The sequence below is a fragment of the Camelus dromedarius genome, chromosome 24 (genome assembly GCF_036321535.1).
Source record: "Camelus dromedarius isolate mCamDro1 chromosome 24, mCamDro1.pat, whole genome shotgun sequence".
Lineage (NCBI taxonomy): Eukaryota > Metazoa > Chordata > Mammalia > Artiodactyla > Camelidae > Camelus > Camelus dromedarius.
The window spans coordinates 16,889,379-16,916,617 of record NC_087459.1 but is presented as its reverse complement, the minus strand read 5'-3'; the positions used below and the strand labels follow the sequence as shown (position 1 = coordinate 16,916,617).

The window sequence follows — 27,239 nt, the reverse complement described above, 5'->3', positions numbered from 1 at the left end:
CTCCCTGGAGGAGGTCGGAGCGGTCCAATTCCCCCAAGACGCAGGACAGTGAGACGCATAATTGCGTAAGTAAATATTCAGAAGAGAATTTAAGTCACCACTTTGGGATTCCTTTCCTGCTCTGATATCCCCTCTGCAATCCTCTTCTGACTAAGTCTACGACAGCCCATCACAATCTCCCCCACACCCCCACCCCCGCCACTTTGGATTCTCCCGACTTGGGTTGTCCAATGAGAGAGCCCCTTCCTCCCCGCTTCCGCCCGCGGGCTCCCGGCCCCCACCCGCGGGCTCCCAGCTCCAGTCCTCTCCTGAGCTCTAGGACAACTCGGTGTCTGCAAGCCGGTTTCTCAGGGAGACTTCCCGCTATCTACCCTTCTGCAGAGACGTGGGCTTTGAAGCCGGCCGTAGTGGCCTCTAGCTTGGATCATTAGCTCGACGAGAGCGGAGGCCTTGTCCTGTGAGTTCGCCGCTCTCATTCCCAGACCAGGCCGGGGACACGCACAGGTGAGACCGAAACCTACGAAATCCGAACAGCTGAGGTCTCTGCTTCTATGGAACGTATAGTCTAGACGGGATTACGGAGAGAATAAAAACGGTAGTTTTCGTCTTAGAAAAGTTGAAATGTTTTGACTGGTAGTGGTGTGTGAGAGACTTCTGAGCTGAAGCCTGCATGTTGAGTCATGTGACGTTTGGGGGGGGGCGGGAATCAGTGCTCTCGTAAAAGAGAGTATTAATTTAAGAAGTTTTCTGTGCCAGACACCATGCTCAGGAATTTGTTCTCCCATTTTCTCCTGGATCTCTGCATTACCTATTAAACAGACGTACAAGCATCCCTTTTGTCCTAAAACCTCTGCTTTAATTTTTCTCTTGGTTGTTTGTGGGATCTAAGTAAGCTTGATATGCACCTCACTGGTTGATGTCAGATATGAAGGGGAGAACCTAAGTGAGAACAAAGATTACAAAGACAAGCAAGGAAGGGAACTCAAGATTAACATGTTATTTAAAATGAATATTTTGGACCTGGCCTAGATATCCATGCTCTAGTTCTTGTGATATCCAGTTAGACGTCACGATATCAATACAGTTTTAAAATGTGCAAGCAAGTTAGGCTGATCGCTGATCTGTCTTCTTTGAAATTATTTTCAAAGCTGCTTTGACAAGGAGGTCCTGGCACTGGTAAATTTGGGAAATAATGGAAGGAAAAATGTGTTACTCATCTGTTTACTATGGCTTTAGCATAAGTCTTGTTTGAATGGTGACCTGATGGAAGGAAGATGTGCTGTTACCTGGTGGTCTTTTGTACTAATGCCAGGAAAAATTCCTAAGAATAAAAATGACTTCTTAAATGTTAAAAGTGCAAACCTTAATTTGAGAATCCCTTGGAAGGCCTAGCTTATATTTCCCCTCAAGGCCAAACATGCATCAGATTGATGTAGGGGGTACTTGTTAAAATGCAGATGAGTGGATAAAGAAGCTGTACACACACACACACACACACACACACACACACACACTAGAATACTACTCAGCCATAAAAAAGAATGAAATAATGTCATTTGCAGCAACATGGATGGACCTAGAGATTATCATACTAAGTGAAGCAAATCAGAGGAAGACAAATATGGTATCACTTATATGTGGAGTCTGAAAAAATGATACAAATGAACTTATTTACAAAACAGAAGCAGACACCTAGACATAGAAAACAAACTTATGGTTACAAAGGGGAAAGGGGTAGGAGACGGATAAATTAGGTACTTGAGATTAGCAGATACACACTACTATATATACGATAGATAAACAACAGATGATAATTTGTCCCAAACTTGGCTAACATTCATGACATACGGATGGACACTTAGTGAATGTTCACCAGAGACTAGATTGAGTTGTTTCACTTTGTCCCCCTTATAAGGACCTATGTAGCCCATCTGGCTCTTTAGGGAAGAGTGCTAGGGCAGCTGACTCAGGTCAGTGACCATTTCCTGTAAAAGAGGGGCTCTTAGGATGTTTTCCACTGCTTGGCGTGGTAAGCACTTCAGCAACCCAATGTGACAAGCAAAGCCAGAGCAAATCCAGAACTATGGACCACTTTACCACATGCCCAGAGAGAAAAAAGTCGTAGGGACAGATAAGCTGATTATGTCTGACTAACGGTGGTCTGTTACTTATGTAGAGAGAGCATTTGCACTGTGTAGGCATTTTTTTTGTTGGTTGTATGTGTAGTTTGTATGTTGTAGAACATACAGTTTCTACCTGAAGAACGAGAAGATGGCTGTTAGTGCTAGTTAGCAATTCTTGAGCATAACTTGGGTAAGACAGCAGAGAGAAATCTTAAAAATTGGAGTCAGTCAGAATATGGGCCACACCTGTGGGAAGTTATGACCACGGCTTTGCTGGACACTGTCCCAGAGGAAGCTGTGGGCCACAGGTTCTATGCTGGAAGATGGCTTATCCGGAAAGATGATATCAGGTTTTTCCAGCGGGGCAGTACCTGTACTTAGCTTATGCTTGGTACCATCACTCCATGGGAAAGGGTTTAAGGAGACAAGGAAACAAGGAAGAGAGGAGGTTATAAACTGAGGTAATTCCTACGTATATCCCAGATACTGAGAGGCACAATAAATACAGTAGTCCCCGCTTATCTGAGGAGGGTATGTTCCAGGACCCCCACTGAATGCCTGAAACTGGGGATAGTCCTAAACCCTATATATACTATGTTTTTCCCTACACACACATACCTATGATAAAGTTTAATTTATAAATTAGGTCCAGTAAGAGATGTTAACAACAATAGCTAATAATAAAACAGAATAATTATAACAATATACTGTAATGAAACTTACATGCCTTACCTGGCTCTTTTTGTGTTGCCTTGTGAGAATTAGGGATAGGGGAACTGGCACAAATATGACCTCTGAATACTGATACTGCTGTAAGTTTTCTGTGTCTATGACCCAGGATTCCAGTGTCTTCTGCCACTATTCACGGAACCGTTGTAAGCTAACTTGACAATTTGCAAGTCAGGTAAAATCGGACCCTTCACATTTCATTCTTGACAATAGGTCACTTACCTTAATCACCAAAGATTGTAAACTTTCTTCTTTGGGAGTTCAGTTTGTGTATACATGGAAAGAATGAGAGAGGAAAAAGGAGACAAAAGGAGAAGGAGGGGAGAGAAAAGGGGCAGAGGGAGGGAGAGAGAGAGAGCGAGAGAGAGAGAGAGAGAAGAAGAAGAAGAAAAAGGAGGAGAAGGAGAAGAAAAGAAGCAGAAGAAGAAGGAGATGGGGAGAAGAGGGGAGGAGAAAAAGAGAAAAGAGATGAATGGAGAGAGGGGAGAGAGAGGGAGGTGCCTCTATGTATCTAGTTGCAGGCAGCAGTCTAAGAAAGACAGTGGTCACTGGTTGAAACTGAATCTCATAGCAGCTTTATTTCTTGATCATTTCCCATTTTATCAATATTAGCAAAAGTCAGGAAGATTTGTTCCAGTGTTATCTGACTGATGGAATAGTCTACTAGATTGAATAGTTTTTTAGCTTCCTCCATAATATGAAACACCTTTAACAGAAAAAAAAATGGTGGTGTTACCACTGTGGTATCCCCAGATGGACTTTTTTCCCGCTCAATCATTCCCCAATTCTTGCCAGATTTATGCTTAGGGACAAAAATATATGGAAGGGGGAAGTTAGAAAGCAGAAGGGAAAGATGGCTGAAAAGCAGAGAGAAGAGGAGGCAGTTCTCCATTCCCATTCTCTTGATACGTATGGAATATTAGAATTTAGGTCAGAAGTCTCACTCAAACTATAGGGGTCTTTGGAAAGTATCTTATAGGTTCTCCTCCTCTGCCAATGTCATGCTCCCATTCCACATGCTTGGATCACACTGCTTCCTAATAGTCTTCTATTAACACATAATATTAGAAAGATATGATTTGAACAGTCACCTTTCCCCAGCAAATTCCCTTGCTGGGAATGTAGTAGCCAATAATCCCTTGATGCTCCTGGTTTAGGATGTTACCTAAGAAAGGAAAGATTTGACAGGTGAGTAACAGAGAGGGCCACGTATTTGACAGAGTTTTACAAAATTCCCAAATAATTCTCATTCCAATTATCCACACCAATAGAAAGAATATATGCAGTTAATACAGATGACATAATTACATTCTGTTTAGTATATATGACTTTGTGAAGTATTTCAATAGATTTGCTTCCATATAAAATATTGTCTTACTGCCCATAGTTTGTAAAATTGCAGAGGGTAAGAGGATCACTTTTAGGCATGGAAAAATTGATAACTCACATGCTCACTTTGCCAGACCACACTCATATGAATTCTGTTGTTCTACAGGACTCTGTTTCTAAACATTGTCCTGAAACTGTGCTCCTAAAATTTAGGTGTGTTTTTTTTTCCCATGTGTATGTGTTTGTGTGTGTGTACAGTAGGATCTCCATACTATTCTCATAACCAGGTAACCTTCATCCTAAAGGAAAGAGGAAATTGATGTCTATGTAACACAGATGTGAAGGCATTCACTGCAGAAATAAAATTGTGTTAGTAATATTGTAGCCATTCCTAACTGATAGGGTGTATTTATACTATTACCCAGTTGGAGATTATTACAAGTGGAATTAATTGGGATTAAAATATTTGAAACAAATAATCTGTATATCAATTATAGTAAGTGATTTTCTTTTCTAATGAATCTCTGCATAGCCTCCATGAGTAAGTAACGTTTTTTAAATGTTTAAAATGTGAAATATATCAAACATATAAAAAGAATATGGAAATACATGTATAGCTTAGTGAATTATAATTAAGTTGACAAACATGTAACTGGCCTCTAACACTCTAGAAGTCACCTGTATCACTACCAAGGCTTACTTCCTAAAGACGACTACCCTCTTGACTGTTATGGTGAGCATTTCTTTGCTGTTCTTTATAGTTTTATTATCTAAGTCTGGAATCCTAAATATTATAGTTCGGTTTACCTTCTTCGTACTTCATATGAATGCAACTGTATAGTATGTATTATTTTTATCTGGCTTTTCACTCAATATATTTTTAAGCTTCATCCATGTTGTACGTAGCTATACCTCATTTATTTTCATTACTATAAAGTTTCCAGTGTGTGACTGTACCCTGACTATTGGTGGACACATAACAGCTGCCTCCTAGTAATCACAAAATTGTTTATTCTCTTCCCATGATAAAGAGGGCTGACCTGTGCAGTCAACAGGTTATTGTAGAAATAACAGTATGACTTCTGAGGCTTGTTTATAAAAGACATTGTGGTTTCTGTCTTGTTCTCTCTAGGATCATTTGATGTGGGAGAAACCGGCCACTATGTTGTGAGGACACTCAAGCAGTCCTTTGGGGAGGTCTGTCTACAGCCACATGAGTGAGAAGCAGATCCTCCAGTGAGCCTTCAGATAACTGAAGTCCCCGTCAATAGCTTTACTCCAACCTCATGAGAGACTCTGAATGAAAACATCCCAGCTAAGCCTCTCCTACATTTCTAACCCACAGAAACTGTGGTAAGTGTTTATTATTGTTTTAGGCCACTAAGTATTTTTTTTTTGTTTTTTTGTAATTTGTTATGCAGCAAGAGATAACTAATACAGATTCTGGTCTGGGGCTATTACATACAATTTTGTTTTGAACATTCTCTACCTACCTCCTGTTATTTAAATAAAATCATTTTCCTGGGAGTGTAATTGATGGGGCAGAAGTTTGAGTATCATTAATATTAGTAGATATTGGCAAAAATTTCCAAGTATTTTATATTCTGCCCAGCCATGTGTAAAAGTCCCCTTTATTCACTTCTGTACCAACTCTTGGTATGGTCAACTAAAAAATTTTAGCCATTTTGATGTGTGTGTGTGTGGTGGTATCTCATTGCCAATTTTAATTTGTATTTCTCAGATGACTAACGATGTTGAACACCCTTTTATATGTTTCCAGCTTGTTTTGGTTACATTTTCAATAAAGAAAATTTGTCTCTCCGAAACTTAGCAATTGCTGGTCTCCGTAGCTGCTAGGAATAGCAAAACTAGCTCTTTCTCTTCCCTTGGCTACGTGCAGAGTAACTGCTTATTGTGTATGAGTCTTGTTGCTTCAGTGATTTGGGCCTAACTGCATGTATTCTAGGGTTCTTGGGGGATACTCTGTCACTTAGCTTTTGTTATAAGGTGTTTTCCCTTATGTCATTCTATTTATTCCATTTTAGCAAGAAAAAATGGGGGAAAATTCAAAACTGGGCTGCCATATTCTAGTCATTTGGTTTTAATTTCAGTAATTATAATTTTTATCTCAGAAGGCTTTGTTCGCTTTTTTTTTTCAAGTCTGCTGTTACTTTTTAAAGAAAATTCTGAAATTTCACACATACAGCAAAGTAAACAAATCACAATTATATTGCTCAATGAATTTTCACAAAGTGAATGAACACTGGTTCATTATACAAATCCAGTCATACAGCTAGTATTCTTTTGGTTTGCTTTTTTCTCCTTCAATATTGTGCTTGGGTTGTATGCCATGTAGTTGTAGTTTGTGCATGCTCATCAATAAATAGTATTCCAGTGTACGTGTACAGTATTCCACTTCAACAATCATACTCCATTCTGTTATGAGCATGCCATAATTTATTTATCCATTCCCCTGTTTATAGAGTCCCACTCTCATAGGTTTCAGCCATTATGAATAGTGCTTTAGTAAACAGTCTTGTACATATTTTTTAGTCAATATACGAACTCATTCCCACTGTGTATCCCAGGAAGTAGGAAAAGAAAGTACATTTCGCAGTTCATTTTATGAGACAGTATAACCTTGATCCTAAAATTAGACACCACAAATTACAAGAAAGGAAAATTACAGATCAACATATCTTCTAAGCACAGATGAAAATGTACTTATCAGGTACTAGCAAATTGAATCTAACAATATGTAAAAAAGAGAATACATTACAACCAAGTGAGATTTATTATTCCAGGAATACATGGTTGGTTTACATTAAAAATTCAACCAATGTAATTCACCACATTAACAGAAAAAAGGGCAAAGATTATGAAATCATTTTGATAGATGTGTAAAAATCATAAGATAAAATTCAACATCTATTAATAAGTAAGATTCATAGTAAACTTGAAAGGAAATTCCTCAGTCTGCCTTACTCATTTTTGATAGTCTCTAATTTCTGAGTCTTTTTTCATTGTAGTAAAATATGCATGATGTTTATCATTTAAATCATTTTAATTGTACAATGCAGTGGCATTAATTACATTCACAATACTGTGGATTCATCATCATTACCTATACCCGAAACTTTTCCATCATTCTCATCATAATCTCTGTACCCATTAAACAATAATTCCCATCACCCCTGCCTCCAGTCCCAGGTAACTTTTTCTAGGTACTTTTTGTAAATGGAATCACACAATTTTTGTCCTTCTGAATAAGCCAAAGCTTATTTTACTAAGCATAACATTTTCAAGGTATATCCATGTTATAGCATGTATCAAAATTTCACTCCTTTATATGGCTTACTAGTATTCCATTGTGTATAATAGATCACATTTTATTTGTCTATTCATCTTTGATAGACACAGGTATTTTCCACCTTTTGGCTATTGTGAGTAATGCTGCCATGAACACTGGTATACAAATACCTGTTCAAGTCCTTGATATCAATTATTTCAGGCATATACCTAGAAGTGGAATTGCTAGATCACGTGGTAATTCTATGTTTAACTTTTTGAGGAACTCTCAAACTATTTTCCACAGTGATTGCACCATTAATGCACAAGAATTTCAATGTCTTCACATTCTTACCAACACTTGTTATTGTCCATTTTTGATTATAGCCATCCTACTAGGTGTGAAATGGTGACTCAGTGTGATTTTGATCTACATTTACATAATGACTAGTGATGTTAAGCATCTTTTCATGTGTTTATTGGTCATTTATATATATATATATTTTTTTTTTTTTTTGAGAAATGTCTACTCAAGTCCTTTGCCTATTTTTGATTAGTTTTTTTTTAATTTTTAGGAGATCTTTTTATATTCTGGATATGTCTCTTGTCATTATATTGTTTGCAAATATTTTATCCCATTTTGTAGGTTGTCTTCACTTTCTTGACAGTGTCCTTTGATACACGAAAGTTCTTAATTTTGATGGTCCAATTCATCTGTTTTTTTCTTTTCTTTTTTTAATTGAAGTATAGTTGATTTACAATACTATATTATTTTCAGGTTTACAGTATAGTTATTTAGTATTTTTGCAGTATTTTCCCCCATTTAAAGTTATAAAATATTGGCTATACAATATATCCTCAAAGCATATTTATTCTATACATAGTAGTGTGTATCTCTTAATTCCCTACCCCTATACATCTATTTTTCTTTTCTTTCTTGTACTTTTGGTTCATATGCATGAAGTCCTTGTCAAATCCAGTGTCTTGGAGATTTTACCCAATATTTTATGCCAAGAGTTTTATGGTTTTAGTTCTTATGTTTAGGTCTTCAGTCCATTTTGAGTTAAATTTTGCGTATGGTACAAAGTAAGGGTTCAACTTCATTCTTTTGCATATGAATATTCAGTTTTCTAAGCACCATTTTTTTCTTTTTGAAAAGACTGGCCTTCCTCCACTTAATGAACTCAGCACCCTAAACTTTTCAACCAACTATTGAAAATCAATTGACCATATATAAAAGTGTTAGTTTCTGGGCTTTCTATTCCATTTCACTGGTCTATATATATATCTTTTTATTCTTTATACTTCCTGAATCAGAAATTAATCAGGAAGAGTAAGTCTTCCAATTTTGATCTTTTTTAAAATTGGTTTTCTTTTTTTAAATAGACTTTATTCTTTTAGAGCAGTTTCAGGTTCACAACAGAGTTGAGCAGAAAATAAGAAAATACAGAGAGTTTGCACATAGCCCTCCCCACCCACACATACATACTCCCTTACCCTCAACATCCCTCATCAGTGTGGCGTATTTGGTACAATCGATGAACCAGCATGGTCACATTATTATCAACCAAAGTCTATAGTTTACATTAGGATTCACTCTTGATGTTGTACATTCTATGGGTTTTGACAAATGCATAATGACATGTAGCCACCACTGTAGAATCATACAGAATAATTTCATTGTCCTAAAAATCCATTGTACTCCCATCTATTCATTCCTCCCTCCCTCCCTCTCCCCAAACCCCTGGAAACCACAATCTTTTTATTGTTTCTGTAGCTGTGCCTTTTCCAGAATGTCATTTGGTTGGAATTGTACAGTTTGTAGCCTCTTCTGACTGGCTTCTTTCATTTAGTAATATATCTTTTAAATTTCTTCCATGTCTTTAAAGGCTTGATAGATCTTTTTTTTTTTAATGCACATATATTTTTAAATTTACATATATGTACTGTTCATTGTTTCTAAGAATGTTTAGAGCTTTAGCTTTTTAAACTTACATAGTTAGCAAAGGAATAAAGCCAACTACAAATTAAGAATTAATTCAGAAAGATACATACACCCTGCTATTAACAGCAACATTATTATTGCCAAGATATGGAAGCATCTTAAGTGCACATCAATGGTTGAATAGATAATAAAGATGCAGTATATATATATTTTATATATATATATTTATATATATATGTATTCCATTACATACATTATATATATGTAATGGAATACAACTCACCCATAAAAAAGAAGGATGTTTTGCCATTTGCAGCCCTTCATTCTCTTTTTTTCCACTTCAAAAACCAGAATTTTATAGCTGGCAGAGACATTTCCATTACATCAAAAATAACAAAATACCTAGAAATAAACTTAACCAGGGAGGTTACCTATACTCTGAAAACCAAAATGACACAAAGAAATGGAAAGATTTCTTGTACTCTTAGATTGGAAGAATCAACAGTATCAAAGTGGCCACACTACCCAAAGCAATCCAGAGATCCAACGCAACCTCCATCAAAATACTCGTGACATTCCTTACAGAAATAGAACAAACAATTCCAGAATTTATAAGGAACCACAAAATACCACAAAGCAATCTTTTGTAGGTCTCTCTCTCTCTCTCTCTCTTTTTTTTTCCCTCTTTATTATTTTTGTTCTCTTACGGTTTGATGACTAGAGAAGGTCCTTCAACATTTGTTGTAAAGCTGGTTTGGTGGTGCTGAAATCTTTTAGCTTTTGTTTATCTGTGAAGCTTTTGATTTCTCCATCAAATCTGAATGAGAGCCTTGCTGGATAGAGTATTCTTGATTGTAAGTTTCCCCCTTTATCACTTTAAATATATCATGCTACTCCCTTCTTGCCCGAAGGGTTTCTGCTGAAAAATCAGCTGATAATCTTATGGGAGTTCCCTTATATGTTATTTGTTGCTTTTTTCTTGCTGATTTTAATATTCTCTCCTTATCCTTAATTTTTATCAACTTGATTACTATGTGCCTTGGTGTATTCCTCTTTGGACTGATCCTGTGTAGGACTCTCCATGATGCCTGGACTTGAGTGACTGTTTCCTTTCCCAAGTTAGGGAACTTTTCAGTTATTATCCCTTCAAAAATTTTCTCAAGTCCTTTTGCTCTCTCTTCTGTCTCTGGGACTCCTATAATGCAAATATTAGTGCACTTCATGTTGTCCCAAAGTTCTCTTAAACTATTCTCATTTCTTTTCATTTTTTTCTTTTTTTCTGTTCTGCAGTATCTACTAATCTGTCTTCTAGGTCACTAATCCATTCTTCTGCCTCGTTTAGTCTATACTTGGTTCCTTCTAGTGTGTTATTCATTTCAGTAATTTTATTCTTCAACTCTGTTTGGGTGTTCTTTATCTTTTCCAGCTCTTTGCTAAAAACTTTGCTTTGTGCATCTGTACTCCTCTTGAGTTCTCTGAATATCTTCACCATCATCATTCTAAACTCTGTCTTGGATAAATTGCCTATATCCTCATCACTTACTTCTTCTGGGATTTTATCTTGTGCCTTGACCTGGAAGATATTCTTCTGCTGCCTCATCTTGTCTGTCTGTCTCTTTGTATTTTTATGTAGGTTAGTTATGTTTCTCGACCTTGGAGAAGTGGCCCTCTGTGGGAGATGTCATATGTCTCCCAGCAGTACACTCCTCTCTTGTCACCCAAGGGCCAGAGTCCAGCTGGTCCCAGTGCAGAGTCTGACCTGTGTTTGTGAATTCCTTCCACAAGCATTGGGACTGTTGTTTTTTTATTTCTGGTATCTGCCCCCTGGTGGGTGAGGCTGGACTAGAGGCTTATGCAGGTTTCTTGGCAGGAGGAGTTGGTACCTGCCCACTGCTGGGTGAAGCTCGATCCTGGACCTCTGGTGGATAGGGCACTGTCTAGAGGCCTTTTTGGCTCAGGAAGTCTGCTGATGGGTGGGGCTGTGCTCCCACCCAGTATGTTGTTTTGCCTGAGGTTTCCCAGCCCTTAAGCCTACAGGCTGTTGAGTAGGGCTGGGTCTTGGTGCTAATGATCCAGTCAAGATGTTAGCCTCCTGGAAAGCTCATGTCAATGAACACTCTTGGGATGTCCGCCACCAGCTTTTATGTTCCCTGGGTGAGCCGCAGCCGTCCCCTACCTCCCTAGGAGAACTTCCAAAATCAGCAGGCAGGTCTGGCCCAGATTCCTATGCAATCACTGTCTCTGCCCCTGGACCTGGTGCACGTGAGATCTTGTGCATGCTTCCCAAGAGAATGAAGTCTCTGTCTCCCCAAGTCCCATGGGGCTTCTGAAGTTAAGCCCCACAGGCCTTCAAAACCAGATGTCCTGGGGTCTCCTCCTCCTAATTCTGGAACCCTGGGCTGGGGAGCATGACATAGGGTTCAGAACCCTCACTCCTGTGGGAGGGCCTCTGTGACTTAATTGTTCTTCAGCTTGTGGGTCACCCATCTGAGGGGTATGGGGCCTGATTATATCGTAAGCACACCACTCCTGCCTTTCCGCTGTGGTTCCCTCTCTATGTTTCCAGTAGAAGAAGATCTTTTTTGCTAGGCTCCAGTCTTTTTTTCTTGATGGCTGTTTAGCAGTTGGTTGTGGTTTTGTTGTAGTCTTGAGGAGAGGTGAGCTTGTGGTCATACTACTCTGTCATCTTGACTGGAAATCCTACATTTCCATCAACAGTGCACAAGGATTCCCTTTTCTCCACATCCTCACCAACAATTGTTATTTGTTGTCTTTTGGATAATAGCCATTCTGACAGGTGTGAGGTGGTATCTCATTGTGGTTTTGATCTGCTTTTTCCTTATTATTTGTGATGCTGAGCATCTTTTCATCTGCCTGTTGGCCATCTGTATATCTTTGTAAAAAAATGTCTATTCAGGTCCTTAGCTCATTTTTAATTGGGTTGGTTTTTTTTTTTTTGATGTTGTGTTGTATGAGTTCTTTGTACATATTGGATATTAACCCCTTGTTGGATATACTGTTTGCAAATATTTTCTCCCATTCAGTAGGCGGCCTTTTTGTTTTGTTGATAGCTTCTTTTGCTGTGTGAAAGCTTTTTAGTTTGATGTAGTTTCATTTGTTTGTTTTTGCTTTTGTTTCCCTTGCCTGCGGAGATATATCCAAAAAATTATTACTGAGACTGATGTCAAAGAGCATACTGCCTGTTTTCTTCCAGAGGTTTTATGGTTTCAAGTCTTAACAGTTAAGTATTTATTCAGTTTTGAGTTTATTTTTGTATACAGTGTGAGAATGTAGTCCAGTTTGATTCTTTTGCATGTGGCTGTCTAGACTTCCCAACACCATTTGTTGAAGAGGCTGCCTTTTCCCTGTTGTGTATTCTTGCCTCCTTTTTCTTAAATTAATTGCCTATGTAAGTGTGATTTCATTTATGGGCTCTCTGTTCTGTCCCATTGAGCTATGTATCTGTTTGTGTGTGTGTGCGTGCATGCGTGCACATGCGCCATACTGGTTTGATTACTGTAGCTTTGTAGCATAGCTTGAAATCATGGTGCTGATACCTCCAGCTGTGTGGAATATCTCATCCCTTAAATTTGAGCTCGAGTCTTTACATTTGAAAGAACAGTCACCTCCTCCATTCTTTTCTGACTGACTTCAGGAGGGCGATGCCTTCCATCAACCCCGTTAGGGAGACTGAAGCTTTCTCAGACTTTCTCAGACTTTCCCTATGGGTGTGCTTGCTTCATACTTTTTCCCTTTTGGAGGTGAATTCTTAAGATTGTATGCCTTCTATATGATCCTTCTATGCCAGGCTGGGTCATAATAGCATACTATCTGCTTTCTCTAGTGTGATGTTGAATGCTCAGGTTTGTGTGCTTTCTCCCAATCCCGCAGATTCGGACCACCTTTCTGTGCACGCACATCAGCTGTCTTCAGAGGCTTACTCTTGACACCTTTGGGGTTGCACACAGGGAGCCAGTCACAGGATGTTTGTTGTGTGCAGGTGAGGTGCATGAAGCATTACTTGTGGGCCAGAAGTGGGTATCTGTAGTTGAGATGTCCCCAGCAGCTCACCTTGACAGGGTTTGGAAGTGATTCGTAAGATCTGAATTGCTTTGATGCCCTCTGAGAGCTCTGGCTGCTGTTGTCTGTCAGCTTATTCCCATCCACAGTCATGCAGCATACCTCAGTATTCTTGATGGGGCAAGAAGTAATTGGGTTTCTTTGGCAGTACATAGTTTCACAGTCAAGCTGCTGTGTTCATCTCCTTTAAGACAAGTTTGTCCTCATTTTTTTTGTGTCCTCTCTCACCTTCAGGCCAAGTACACTGTTGGAGTGGCTCACAGTATATATGATCCTGTGTGATTAATTCAGTATCTTCTACACTGTATACAATAAATGCTCCATAAATCTTATTATATGAATGAATAACTAAATGAATATTCAGCTGCCTAATGAACATATTTATCTGAATATCTAGGTATAATTTATATAATTGATACTGAATTATCTTCTCCATATAGTGGTTCCTCCACTTGAGTTGCCCATTCCAATATGTATATCCATTTCTTATTGTTTCTTCCTCTCCATTCTGACGGTCACTTCCTTAGTGTAGGCCAATACCATTTATTGCTTTACCATTGTTATAGCCTCCATGCTTTTAATTTTGCATCATGACCATCTGGCCACCACATTGTTGACAGTGATTATTCAAGATAGAGACTAAGCCAGTCAAACTTACTAAAAGACTTACCATGTCTCTGCTTAATAATTAGAATAAAGTAGTGGGGGTAGAAATAAATAGAAGCTGGCTGTAAATTACTGTTTACCATGGGCACAGAGAGGCACTTACTGAAGTTAGCACACAAAAGCAAAATAGTTCATTTTTATGTCACACCTTGAGATTATTTCCTTGAAAGGAGAAAAGGGAGTTTATTGTTCTTGTTTGCATTTCATAGGCATTTCCTGTCTCAGGAGTCAGGGAAAGGCAGAGGATACATGCTCAGAAAAGGGAAACCTGCAAAATTTTTATCAAGCGTAAAAAATAGAGACTTAACCTCAATAATTTAGCTCCAGATAAATACACCTGAACACATTTATCTTACTGGTTGGTTCCTACAAGAGACTGGTGAGAGCCTCTGCTATTTTGAGAAAGCTTCTTAGCATAATCAGGAATAAATTCATAGAAAAAAACTATTCCCAAAGGAGCCTAATTGAAAATAAACATCAGTAACTCACAGCAAAAAGTTAATTATTACATGCAGCAGCACAACATACGTGACTTAACACAGTTTTCACAAGCCAACCCTACTTCTCTTACCTGGGAAAGTTGTTGCAATGAATTCTTTGAACTCCGCTAGTTTATCTTCATTTTCATCAATCTTAATCTTTGCTGTCAGAATATATACGTTACCAAACTTGTTTCTGAGGTGCTGAGGGCTGCCCAGGCACTTGAACTGGCCCTTTACCATGATGGCCAGCCTGGTACAAAGCGCCTCACATTCTTCCATGCTAGGGGCACAAAGGGTACAAGGCTGAAGAGACTCCCTTTCAGAGGGAGAATTCTGTATTTCAAAACAGAGCTAGGATTATAAGGTAGCGCTTGTAGTAGAAAGCTTGGTATTTTAAGATGATCATCACTAAGACCATATTTGGCAAGAGGAGGTTTTAAAATTCAAAGCAGTTGATTTTTAACTTCACAATAGGAACAGTTCTCTAACTTCCAATCTTCTACCAAGTCTGGATTTCAGAACTCAACTGAGCTAAAGCCAAGAATCATCATCTGTTCGTAGTCCCTCTTATGTAGTTCACATACTTAGACAACTTCACTGACCTATGTTCCTGGCTCCGAATAATTCCCTCCTATACTCTTCTATCAACCAAGTCTCCCAGTGGGTCATACCTGTGAGAGGTTATGATGATAGCTTTGCCAGTTTTACACATCCATGTAACTGTGTCCCAGAGCAGGCGCCTGGCTACTGGGTCCATGCCAGTAGATGGCTCATCCAGGAAGACAACTGAGGACTTTCCCATTAGGGCAATAGCAGTATTCAGTTTACGTTTGTTTCCTCCACTTTGTCGTCAAAGAAGGAGAGAGAAAGTGGAGGAGAAAGAAGAAATAAGGATATATACATCATTAATTCATAGGACAGAATTAGCTCATATACCCACAATGCTGCTTTGATATGACTCACAAAGGGCAGCAGGCCCAAGTCCAGGTGTGTATATCAACCCATTTTCTTTAAAATGACTTTTTTTGGGGTAATTTATTTTAGCATCATTGTCTTGCAAAATATTTTTGTTTAGAGGACACAAAAAACATAGTCATATATGGATGAAGTTGCTCATTTTTGAAATGCAAAGGCTACAGCTCATGCCTACAAAAGGTTAACTTTATGCAAGTGTGATCTGCCTTATTCCTGACATCCAAACCCTGACAGGACATAAGGCTCTTTCATAGTCATGGCCTCTGTGTGACAGAGTTGTCAGGTTGAGTTTACAGGCATTCATTCTAACAGTAGAAACACAGGTGTGCAGCAGGCAGCTTAATAAATACAGTAGCATAATGTCTCACCTGTATGTGTAGATGTACTTGTCAGCATGGGTTTCCAGGTGCATTGAATGCAAAAAAATTTCCACGTACATGTAAATATCTGGCTCAGGGACCCCCCGCAGCCTGGCATACATGATCAGCAATTCCCGACCTGTCATGTGGTTCAGCATGGGGTCAGATTGAGGACAATAGCCAATTCTTGACCTAATCTGAATCCAGAGGGTAATTCATTAGCAATAGACCCAAGTCAGTTCTTCCATTGAACATACAGTTACATGGATGAGATAGAAAACCTGGTTTCTAGCCCATGCTGGCAAGAAGGTGATACCCATAGAGCTCCCAACAAGGATTATTTCTTTTTTGGTCTAAAGAATTTTTACAGGTGGAACCCATGGTGGTAGAATGGAATACTAACATCCCTACCTGGAATTTTCAACACATATGTATTGTGTATTATTATGTGCCCAATACAGTTTTTTGTTAGATGAAGATGTCTATTCAAATATCATTAAGAAATTGCCATTCTGTTAAATCAATTAAAATCATGTATAAGATTTTCACTTCTGGTAATGCCAAGTACTTGTATCAGGCCAACTCTTCCACACATAAAAATAATATATGATATATATGATCATATATGTAACATATATCATATATATACACAAAAGTAAACAAGTTAGAGTAAATCAGACTGAAAACTTCTGTTCAGCAAAGGAATCCACCAATAAAACAAAAGGGCATCCTACCAAATGGGAGAAAATATTTGCAAATTATATATTTGATAAAAAAGTTAATATCCAATCTATGTAAAGAACTCATATAACTCAACATCAAAAAGACAAACAATCTGATTAAAAAATGGGCAGAGGACCTGAATAGACATTTTTTGAAAGAAGGCATCCAGATGGCCAACAAGCATATGAATGGGCACTCAACATCACTAATCATCAGGGAAATGAGAATCAAAACCACAATGATTTATCACTTCATGCCTGTTAGAATGGCTATTATCAAAAAGGCAACAAGAGATAACAAATACTAGTGAGGATGTGGAGCAAAGGGAACCCTTGTGCACTGTTGGTGAGAATGTATATTGGTGCAGCCACTATGGAAAACAGTATGAGATTGCTCAAAAGATTAAAAATAGACTACCATATAATCCAGCAGTTCCACTTCTGTGTATTTATCCAAAGGAAATGAAAACAGTCACTCAAAAAGATATTTGCAGTCCCATGTTCACTGCAGCATAATATTTACAGTAGCCAAAATATGGAAACAAACTAAGTGTGTTGATGAATGAATGGATAAAGAAGATGTGATATGATCAATAGGCACATTAAAAAATGTTCAGTATCACTAATTATCAGAGAAATGCAAATCAATACTACAGTGAGGTATCACTTCACACCAGTCAGAATGGCCATCATTCAAAAATCCACAAATGACAAATGCTGGAGAGGCTGTGGAGAAAAGGGAACCCTCCTGCACTGCTGGTGGGAATGTAGTTTGGTGCAGCCACTGTGGAAAACAGTATGGAGATTCCTCAAAAGACTAGGAATAGACTTACCATATGACCCAGGAATCCCACTCTTGGGCATATATACAGAAGGAACCCTACTTCAAAATGACACCTGCACCCCAATGTTCATAGCAGCACTATTTACAATACCCAAGACATGGAAACAGCCTAAATGTCCATCAACAGATGACTGGATAAAGAAGAGGTGGTATATTTATACAATGGAATATTATTCAGCCATAAAAACGACAACATAACATCATTTGCAGCAACATGGATGTTCCTGGAGAATGTCATTCTAAGTGAAGTAAGCCAGAAAGAGAAGGAAAAATACCATATGAGATCACTCATATGTGGAATCTAAAACAAAACAAAACATAAATACAGATCAGAAACAGACTCATAGACATAGAATACAAACTTGTGGTTGCCAAGGGGGCAGGGGGTGGGAAGGGACAGACTGGGATTTCAAAATGTAGAATAGATAAACATGATTATAATGTATAGCACAGGGAAATATATACAAGATCTTATGGTAGCTCACAGAGAAATGTGACAATGAATATATATATGTTCATGTATAACTGAAAAATTGTGCTCTTCACTGGAATTTGACACAACATTGTAAAATGATATAACTCAATAAAAAATGTTAAAAAAAAAGATGTGATATATCTATGCAATGGAGTGTTACTCACCCATAAAAAAGAATGGAATCTTGCTATTTGTGACAAACGTAGATGGACCTAGAGGATATTATGCTAAGTGAAGTAAGTTAGACAGAGAATGACAAATTTTTTGTTTTAAAATATATTTATTCTTATTTTATATTGTTTTTTCCTGATTTTTCTATGACAGTTTTCCATCATTTTCCTATGATCTGAACATTTAAAGACTGTTCTTTTTATTTGCTCTTTAAAATGCTGATAGAATAGTCCCTATGAAATCCATCTGTGACTAGTGCTTAATTTTATTTTATCTTATTTTATTTTACTTCACTGAAGAGTAAATATTTGGTAACTTCCTCTATGTTTCTACAGAAATTATGATTATCTCAGTTTACTATTTTCTGTTTCTTCTGAGATCAGTTTTAATAATTTGTATGTAGCTAGAAAATTACTTTTATTAAAGATTCACATTTTATTTACATGGAATTGAATGAATCAAGTACTTTCTGTTTCTTATGATTTCTAGTAAATGTTATTTGTGTTCCCTTCCGGTTTTAATAGGTTTAGCTATTTCTCTATTTTTAAAAAGTTCTAGTTGTTTTGACTTATTTTTTGGTTAGTTGACTTTATTATATTTTTACATATTTATGTATTTATTGTCTACAGTTATACTTTTATATGCTTTCTTCCATTCATTGTTTTCTGAACCATGTGGTTATTACTTGTTTATTTTTATTTTTTTAAATTGAAATGAGCATATATAAGGTCATATGTTATTCTCTGAGTAGTGGTTGATTGTATATCATAATCTCATGTAATGCTTTCATTATTTTCTAGAAATTTTGTAATACTTTATTGAAAGCAAGAGTCATCTAAAGATGAATTTTTAAATTTCAAAATGAGAGGGCCTTTTCATATTCTGATTTTTTTTATTGTATTCAATTATAATCAGAATATACATGTTTTTATATTTAGAAAGATTGTTTTTTGATGTATGGCATAAAAATGGTCATACCCATTATTGAATTATTTTTGAGAAATGTAGAATTTGATATATAACAATCATGTTTACCATATTGACTGTGTTGCTTACATATTCTTTATCCATATTTATTTTGTTGACATCATCTGTCTTGTACTAAAATAAGAGGATTAAAGATTTCATTTATTATGTTTTTATTCTCATATTTCGTATAATTTATGCCTTAGGGAGGTTGCTTTTGTGTCATTTGGTGCAAAAAATACTCATAACTTCTCCGTCTCCATAATAAATGTTACCTTTTAGTATTCGTGCCACTTTTGTCATTTTTGATGTTTTTAGGCTAGAATTCCACCTTGTTTTCTGTTATGGCTGATTCCCTTTTTTCAGATTTACAAAGGCTTATGTTGTTCTAATGATATCTTTAATATATAAAAATTTATACATCTTTTTATATCTTTGAAATTTATTGAGCCTGCTTTAATCCAACATATGATCAGTTCTTCTAAATAAATATTCCTTGTATGAAAAATAGTATCATTCTTCATTTGTTGGGTACAATATTTGTATACTTCTTTAATGTAAGCCTGTTAATTGTTCTATTCAAATATTCTACATCTCATTAATGAGTTTTTAATGTCTTTGTTCTATCACAGTGAAAAAGATGTTAAAATTAGCCACTACAATCATGTGTCTGTTTCTCCTTGAATTCCCCCTTTTTTATACTTTATAAATGTTGAGCCTGTAATCTTAGACATTTTAACGTTTTAAACTATGTCTTCCTGATGAAAATTATGCAATCACACTCTTCTAACTCTAGTAATAGTTGTTGCCTTAATGTTTTGTCTCATATTATAGCTACCCCTGCTTTTTTGATTAGTATATTCATAGTGTTTTTTTTCCTCTTCATTTACTTTCAGACTTTTCATATGTTTTAAAATATGCCCCTTGTAAAGAGGATATAGTTTAGTCTTTTGTTTCTCTCTTTGCTTTATTTTCACCCAAACTTAAATCTTTGTTCTTTAACTGTAATGTTGAGTTCACTTATACTGCAATTTATCACTCATATATGTGAATTTAAATCTGTCAACTTGATTCATATATTATATTTGTCCTATATCTTGGTTACTCTTTTTTCTTGCCTTATTTTGGACTGATTGAGCATTTTTTTTATCACTCCATCTTTTGCTTTACTTTTGAAATTTATATATACTGTTTCTTTTAGTGGTTACTCTAAAATGTGAAATAGTCAAGTTAACCATATCAAAATAAAAAATGAATCACCCTATTTTACCTCTAGACTGTATAAATAAGAATACTTTATAACTTCATTAACTACCTTTGGAACTTGTATTGTCATGTATTTCAATCCTAGTTTATAATTCTCATTAATATTATTACCTTTAGAAATCAAAATACATTGACACATATATTTACCACTGTCTTTTCATTTTCATTCCTTATTTCATTGCAAGGCTTTTGTCATGGATCAATTTTCTTATTCTTGAAGTGTAAATCCTTTAGTATTTCCTTTAGCAAGAGTGTGCTGGAAGTAATAAATCTCATTTTTTTTCCTCTGAAAAGTTTTTATTTTTCCACCATTCACCACCGTATCTTGTGAACAGCTTTGTTAAGGTATAATTGACATACGATAGACCGTACATATTTAAATTGTGCAAGCTGATAACTTTGATAAATACTGTCACTGAAACTGTGAAACCATCATCACAATCCAGATAGCCTGTGTATCCCACATCCCCAACAGTTTTTGTGTCCCTTTGTAATACCTGCCTTCCACTCCTCACCTCCTACTCTTCAAGCAATGACTGATGTACTTTCTGCCACTATGAATTATTTTAAATTTTAGAGACATTATGCTAAATGAAAAAAGCCAGATACAGAAAGAAAAAAAAACACCCCACATTTTTATGTAGAAACTAGAAAAGTTAAATACTTAGAAGAAGAGACTTGAACGATGGTTACCAGGAGCTGGGAGACAGGAAGGGGGATGTTGGTCAAAGGGTACAAAGCTCAGGTTATGTAGGATGAATAAGTCTGGAGATACAACAGTATGCTGACTGTAGTTAATAATACTCTGCTGAATACTGGGAGTGTGCTAGGAGGGTAAACTTCAAGTCTTCTAATCACACACACAAAAAGTAACTGTGAGGATATGCTGATGTGCTTGACTGTAGTAATAAGTATATGTATATAAGTCATCATGTTGTGCACTTTAAATATTCACAGTTTTTATTTTTAAAAGTTATGCAGCCTCACCCATAATAAGAAATTATTTAAAACTATACGGAAATGCTATTTTTAAAAAAATCTACTGAAACTATGTTCCACTGTGTTGAAGTGGGAAATGATTGGCTGGGACTTCTGAGCTACTCGAAAAACAACAGCTTGCTGACAGCCCACCAAACATGCCCCACATCCACTAGCAAGAAATGATTAACTGAGATTACAGAGCTTGCTTTGCAGAATACCAAGGAAATCACCTGTAAGGAAACAATTTGCTGACTGTTTCCTTCGACTCAACATCGCATAGGACCACTGAGGGACCAGAATGACTGATGAGTGAACTTTGGATGTCACAGGCTGAAAATCCACCACGTGCAACAGAAGGAAACCACCCCCTCCCAATTTGCACATGCAACCCATGAAAAGGCATGAAGACAGTTGTGCCTGTGCAGAGGACTCATGAAACTTCCCCCTTACCCTTCTATCAATCATTTCTTAACCCGGACACCCTCCTGTTTCCGACTCCCACTCAAAGCTGATTGGGAAGACAGATCTGAGCTTTGCCTTCTATCTCCTTGGTTGGCTGCCCTGCAATAAATAAAGTCTTTTCTCTCTATAGAAGACCGTTGCTTCAGTATTTGGTCTTTCTGTTGGGCAGCAGGAAACCAATCCTGCTTGCTTGGTTACACTGCCAGACTGGCTAAAGCCCAAAAGACTGATCATATGTTCTGCTATGGTCAGTGTAGGGAAATAGCCACTCTCAAAAATTGCTGGTGTGGTGTAAATATATATATCCACATATGGAAAGCAATTTGCCGAGGTCCAAAAGATTGTACATAGTATACTACATTTTGTGTAATAAAATGGAAAACAGATCTTTATAATTGATGATATACATATAAAAAACTGTAGGATGATAACAGGCTTGGGATGGAATGAGGCAAAGGTGGGTAGGAGAGAAAATGAGAGTTGGTACTTATATACCTTTTCATATTGTTTTGATTTATGGCCCATATGAATGAATACTTTCTTTCCTCAGAGAGCTCCCATTCCTATGTATTACCAATTTTCTTCTTAAACTTTTTACTGCTTTTTTTTCCTGTTTGTGTAAATATATTCTAGTTGCTAAAAATTACAATTCTGTTCTTGTCATCTCCTTAAACTCTGAGTGTCATTCTTCTTCCCCTTTTGTTTGACATCTCCCTTTCTTTTGAGTTTGGTCCCCACTCATTATTTCCCCATCCTCATTGTCATCCCACTGCTTTCCTGTTTCAGTGATGTCCAGAGGACACCTGTCTTGCCTGACATCTGTATTTCATTTTCTTTTTCCAGTTTTTTCTTCAGATGGATTTTGTGATAAAACTTTACCCAGATTTTCCTGTAACTCACTAATCCTCCCCAACGTCTCCAGGTATTCTCTCTGTCTCCATATCTTAGAAATGTTGATAATCCTCAGGATTCAGCCCGTATCTTCTCATTATTATACACACTCCCAGTAGATTCTCTCATCTAGTTCCATAGTTTAAATTTCACTTACACTTTGATGAATCCCATGAAATGTATATCTCTGTATCAATTCACTATCATAGGTTCCAACTGTCTATTGGATATTCTCCCATTTAAATGTGTCGCAGACATCTAACATTCAGCATATCCTCCTCTGAGTATACTCATGTCCTGTATTTACTCTCTGGGTGAATGGAACTTTCATTCATTCACTGGCTCAAGATAGATTCCTGGACAATGTCTCAGGTTCTTTTCTTTTCCTTACAGCCCACATCCAAATGGAGCCCAAACCCTGACAACTCTACTTTCTCAACATCTTTCACAACTACTTCTTCTAACCATTGTTTTATAAGAAGCTCCAATTACATCATGGCAGATTAAGTGAGATAGCTGCTCTTCCTGTTACTAGTTTGATCCATGTATAGATACTCAAATTTTGTTTCAGCCAGAAAGAATATTTGCCTTTTCCCAAATTCAGGATGTTATCATGACTATCGCTGTCCCTGGAGTCTGCTATTTTTGAGTAAAGAATGTATATATGTCAATGCTTCCAGCTTTCCTTCCATGCCCCCCACCCACTTGTCTGTCACCTCCTCCCTTAGGGCACTGACTCAGTGATTAGGTCCAGAAATACCTTTCTGATATTTTCAGTGATGCTAATGCCATCAATTAACACAACTCCAGAGGTTGTGGTCTCCTCTCCAGTCAATATTTTGAATGTAGTGGTTTTTCCAGCTCCATTTAATCCAAGTAATCCAAAGCACTCGTACTTTTGGACTAAAAGGGAGATATTTCTTACAGCCTTTACAACTGGACACTTATAATAAATCTGAGAAAATTAAAAAGGAACCACATTGTAGTAAAGCACTGATTACAGTCAGCCACAACCATAACCTCAGACCCCTGAGGACTGCTACCTGTGGGCAGTTTCACAGGACTCTTTTCCCCCTCAGCCGTCTCTTTTACCAGAATATTTACATAGATCCCATAAAACTCCAATGAATTATTAATACTACCAATACAGTCTTGGCAGGGAAGGTGGGCTAAATCTTAGGGCAAGGTTGGACATTGAATGATTTTACCTTTGTAAGATCGTTAAGAAGTAGCGGGGCACGCTTCAAATTAGGTAACAGTGTCAGGACTCTCTTCCTTTCATCTTCTACGTCTTTATCCTCATATTCCTTGTTTACTTGGATGGACGCTGTAGCCTGTATTTTCAAGACAAGGATCACAGAAGTGAATAGACTTTAGATGTCTTGCTTTAAATTGCGTGGCTTTTTGAAAGCTGACCTGATGGAGTAATCTCAAAGATGTCAGGAATGTTCTTAGAGCTTTCCTACCAATTTCCTGAAATCATATGTGCAAATTTGTTCCTGAATTGCTCAGTTTTGGAAACTATAGTCATGAACAAGTTTTCTACAGCTATGGGTAAGCAGTATATCCTTGCCAGTAACATGGGCACTTCGTGGAGAACAAAAGCCACCTTGATACTATTAATTATTATATAGTGTGATTTGTTACAATTAAAATATGTTCAAGAGACCTGAGATTCAAGAGACCTGAGATCCAAGAGAAGAAAAGAATGAACTCCACTTTTTTTGAGGGAAGGACCCTTAAAAGCAAAGTCTGAACTAAGTTTGAGGAATAAACAAAGACATATTGAGAGAATGAAAGGAAGGTGGTGATGGAAGAAAGGCTGCCATCAGCAGTGGGAGCTTAGTGAAAGATGTGTAGGAATGAAACCACGTGGCATGTTTTGTGAATAGTAATTTGTACTGTTGGAGCAAAATTTTCTTGTTTTGAATTGGTTATTTTTTGCTTCAATTACTCATTTGGTGGTAGTGGTTAAGGAGGAATGGAGCAGGAGAATATATTCAGCTCAGTAAATATGCTAATCAAAAGAGTGAGAAGAGGGTTGCTTTAAGTTTTTTTTTAATCAATCTTAAAATTGATTGAATAGAAATGGTAAGAGTGAGTATCCTTGTCCAATTTTCAATCTTAGAAGAAAACATTTAGTCTTTCACCATTATGTTCGGTGTATGCTTCATGTGTAAGTAGATGCCACTTATCAGGTTAAGATAGTTCCTGTTTCCTTAGTTTGTAGATAATTTTTTTAAAAAATCATAAATATTAAATGTCAAATACTTTTTCTGCAATAATTGATATAAATGTGATTTTATTTTTGAGTATTAATATTATAACACTGGTTTATTTTGAAATATTAAACTAGCTTTACATTCATGGAATAAATGCCACTTGTTCATGATGCATTATTCCTTCCATATATTCCTGTATTCTATTTGTAAATATTTTGTTGGAGATTTATGTGTCTGTGTTTATGAGGGATATTGGTTTCTTACACTTTCTTTGGCATAAGATTAATGATCACTTCAAAAATGAATTGAGAAATGCTTCCACCTCTTCAGCTTCTTGGAAGAAACTGTGTAGAACTGATGCTATTTCCCCTTTAAATTTTCACTACAACTCACTAGTGAAATTTCTGGGCTTAGAGTTTTCTTTTTTGGAAGTACTAAACTATGCAAGGAAATTTCTTTAATTGAAATAAGGCTATTTAGTTTCTTTTTTTTTTTAAAGCCTTTAAAAAAATTGAAGCATAGTCATTTTACAATGTCAATTTCTGGTGTACAGCTTAACGTTTCAATAATACATATACATACATATATTCATTTTCATATTCTTTTTCATTATAGGTTACTACAAGATATTGAATATAGTTGCCTGTGCTATACAGAGGAATTTTGTTGTAGATCTCCTTTATATATAGTAGTTGGTATTTGCAAACCTCAAACCCCAGTTTCTTAGCTGAATGAAAAATATGAATCTATACATCCAAGAATTTAAACGACCCCTAAGTAGTTTTAACACAGAGATCCACACTTAGCCTCATTATAGTCAAACTATTCAAAGTTAGTGACAAAAAGACAATTTTGATAGTGGCTAGAGAAATATGACTTATTAGATACAAGGGGACAACAAAGGATTAATAGCTGACCTCTCATGAAGTCGGTACTCCATTCCATAAAAACAGTGCCATCTAAAAGGCAGTGGTGTGATATATTCAAAGTGTTGAAAGAAAAATCTGTCAGTATAGAATCTATATCTAATATCTTTCTCTTTTTATGGTTCATGAACTATCTTTTACTTTTCATTAATAATAGTGACTTTTTCTCATTTTGGAATATTAAGAAAACTAAGAATGAACTTTTGGCTTGAAAATAGGACATTCAGTTCACTCTGGTTTAAGGATATCAAGGCTAAGCAGGGTCGCTCATTAGATTACTGTATAAAATTTTGAGGCCTTGGTCATTTGCTTGGTGCTGCTCTCAGCATTCTGGAGGCAGTGACAAATAGGAGAAGAATTTACCAGCTGAATATTCTCATAATATTATCCAAAAAATCTCCCTCCATATTAATTCTTCTTTTTCTTAATTCTTTTTTTGTTTTAAAAATTTATCTACGTATTTATTTTACAATATATTTTTTTAGTTGAAGTATAGTTGATGTACAATATTATATGTTACAGGTATACAATACAGTGATTCACAGATTTTTAAAGGCTATACTCCATTTATAGTTATCATAAAATACTGGCTATTTCCCCCATGTTGTACAGTATATACTTGTAGCTTATTTTATACCCGATAGTTTGTACCTCTTAATCCTCCGCCTCCATCTTGCCCCTCCCCCCTCCCTCTCCCCACTGGTCACCACAAGTTCCTTCTCTACATCTGTGAGTCTGTTTCTTTTCTGTTATATTCACTAGTTTGTTGTATTTTTTTAGATCTCACATGTAAGTGATATCTTACAGTATTTGTCTTTCTCTGTCTGAGTCATTATGCTTCTTTTTTCATACCTGAAGTGTATGACATGGTTCAGGGTCTATTGTTTCAGTCTAAGTAAGTCTAAAATCTCAAAGTACCATTCATATGTTTAATCCTAGACACTCAGAAAAAATCCTTCCTATTCTATATATACCTAAATTTATTTTGGTTGAGCATATCTTGGAGCAGACATCTTCTGTTTGTGGTAGAAATATCTGTATGGGTTTTGGTATAAAAGTAGATAGAATAGGAGTTTTGTTATGTTGTTCTAGGCATTAATTAGCAACATAAAGCAGGGAACTAAAACTCTGGTTAAATGCTACTCATGCTAGTCAGAATTCCATGTAGAACAAAAGGCTATTATGGTCTCAAGATATCGTCCCTGCTGAAATATTAGAGTTATGCAGGCTCAGAGAAATTTATGATCCGTATCTAGAGCCATCATGGAATAGCACCCACAAACAGGATTAGGATGAATGAGGGGAAGTTACGAGGAGATAGATGGGAGGTTTGCTGC

The 27,239-nt window shown here is 36.7% G+C and overlaps 1 protein-coding gene and 1 long non-coding RNA gene across 2 annotated transcripts in view; one reads left to right on the top strand and one right to left on the bottom strand.

Annotated features, from left to right (window-relative positions):
• The first annotated feature begins 270 nt into the window (after positions 1-270).
• On the top strand, positions 271-14,741 carry LOC135319213 (uncharacterized). Its single transcript, XR_010377673.1, has 3 exons — positions 271-504; positions 5,314-5,534; positions 13,306-14,741. It is a non-coding gene; the product is annotated as an uncharacterized LOC135319213 (long non-coding RNA).
• The window catches only part of LOC105098877 (phospholipid-transporting ATPase ABCA3), a 123,230-nt gene continuing 99,395 nt past the window's right edge, over positions 3,405-27,239 (bottom strand). Inside the window, exons 26-32 of the mRNA XM_064478510.1 lie at positions 23,963-24,088; positions 23,515-23,709; positions 15,986-16,173; positions 15,314-15,484; positions 14,732-14,922; positions 3,944-4,017; positions 3,405-3,558 (exon numbers count right to left, since the gene is read on the bottom strand). Of these exons, the coding sequence (XP_064334580.1) occupies positions 3,418-3,558; positions 3,944-4,017; positions 14,732-14,922; positions 15,314-15,484; positions 15,986-16,173; positions 23,515-23,709; positions 23,963-24,088 (1,086 nt within the window). The 3' untranslated portion in view covers positions 3,405-3,417. The remainder of the gene's footprint in view (positions 3,559-3,943; positions 4,018-14,731; positions 14,923-15,313; positions 15,485-15,985; positions 16,174-23,514; positions 23,710-23,962; positions 24,089-27,239) is intronic.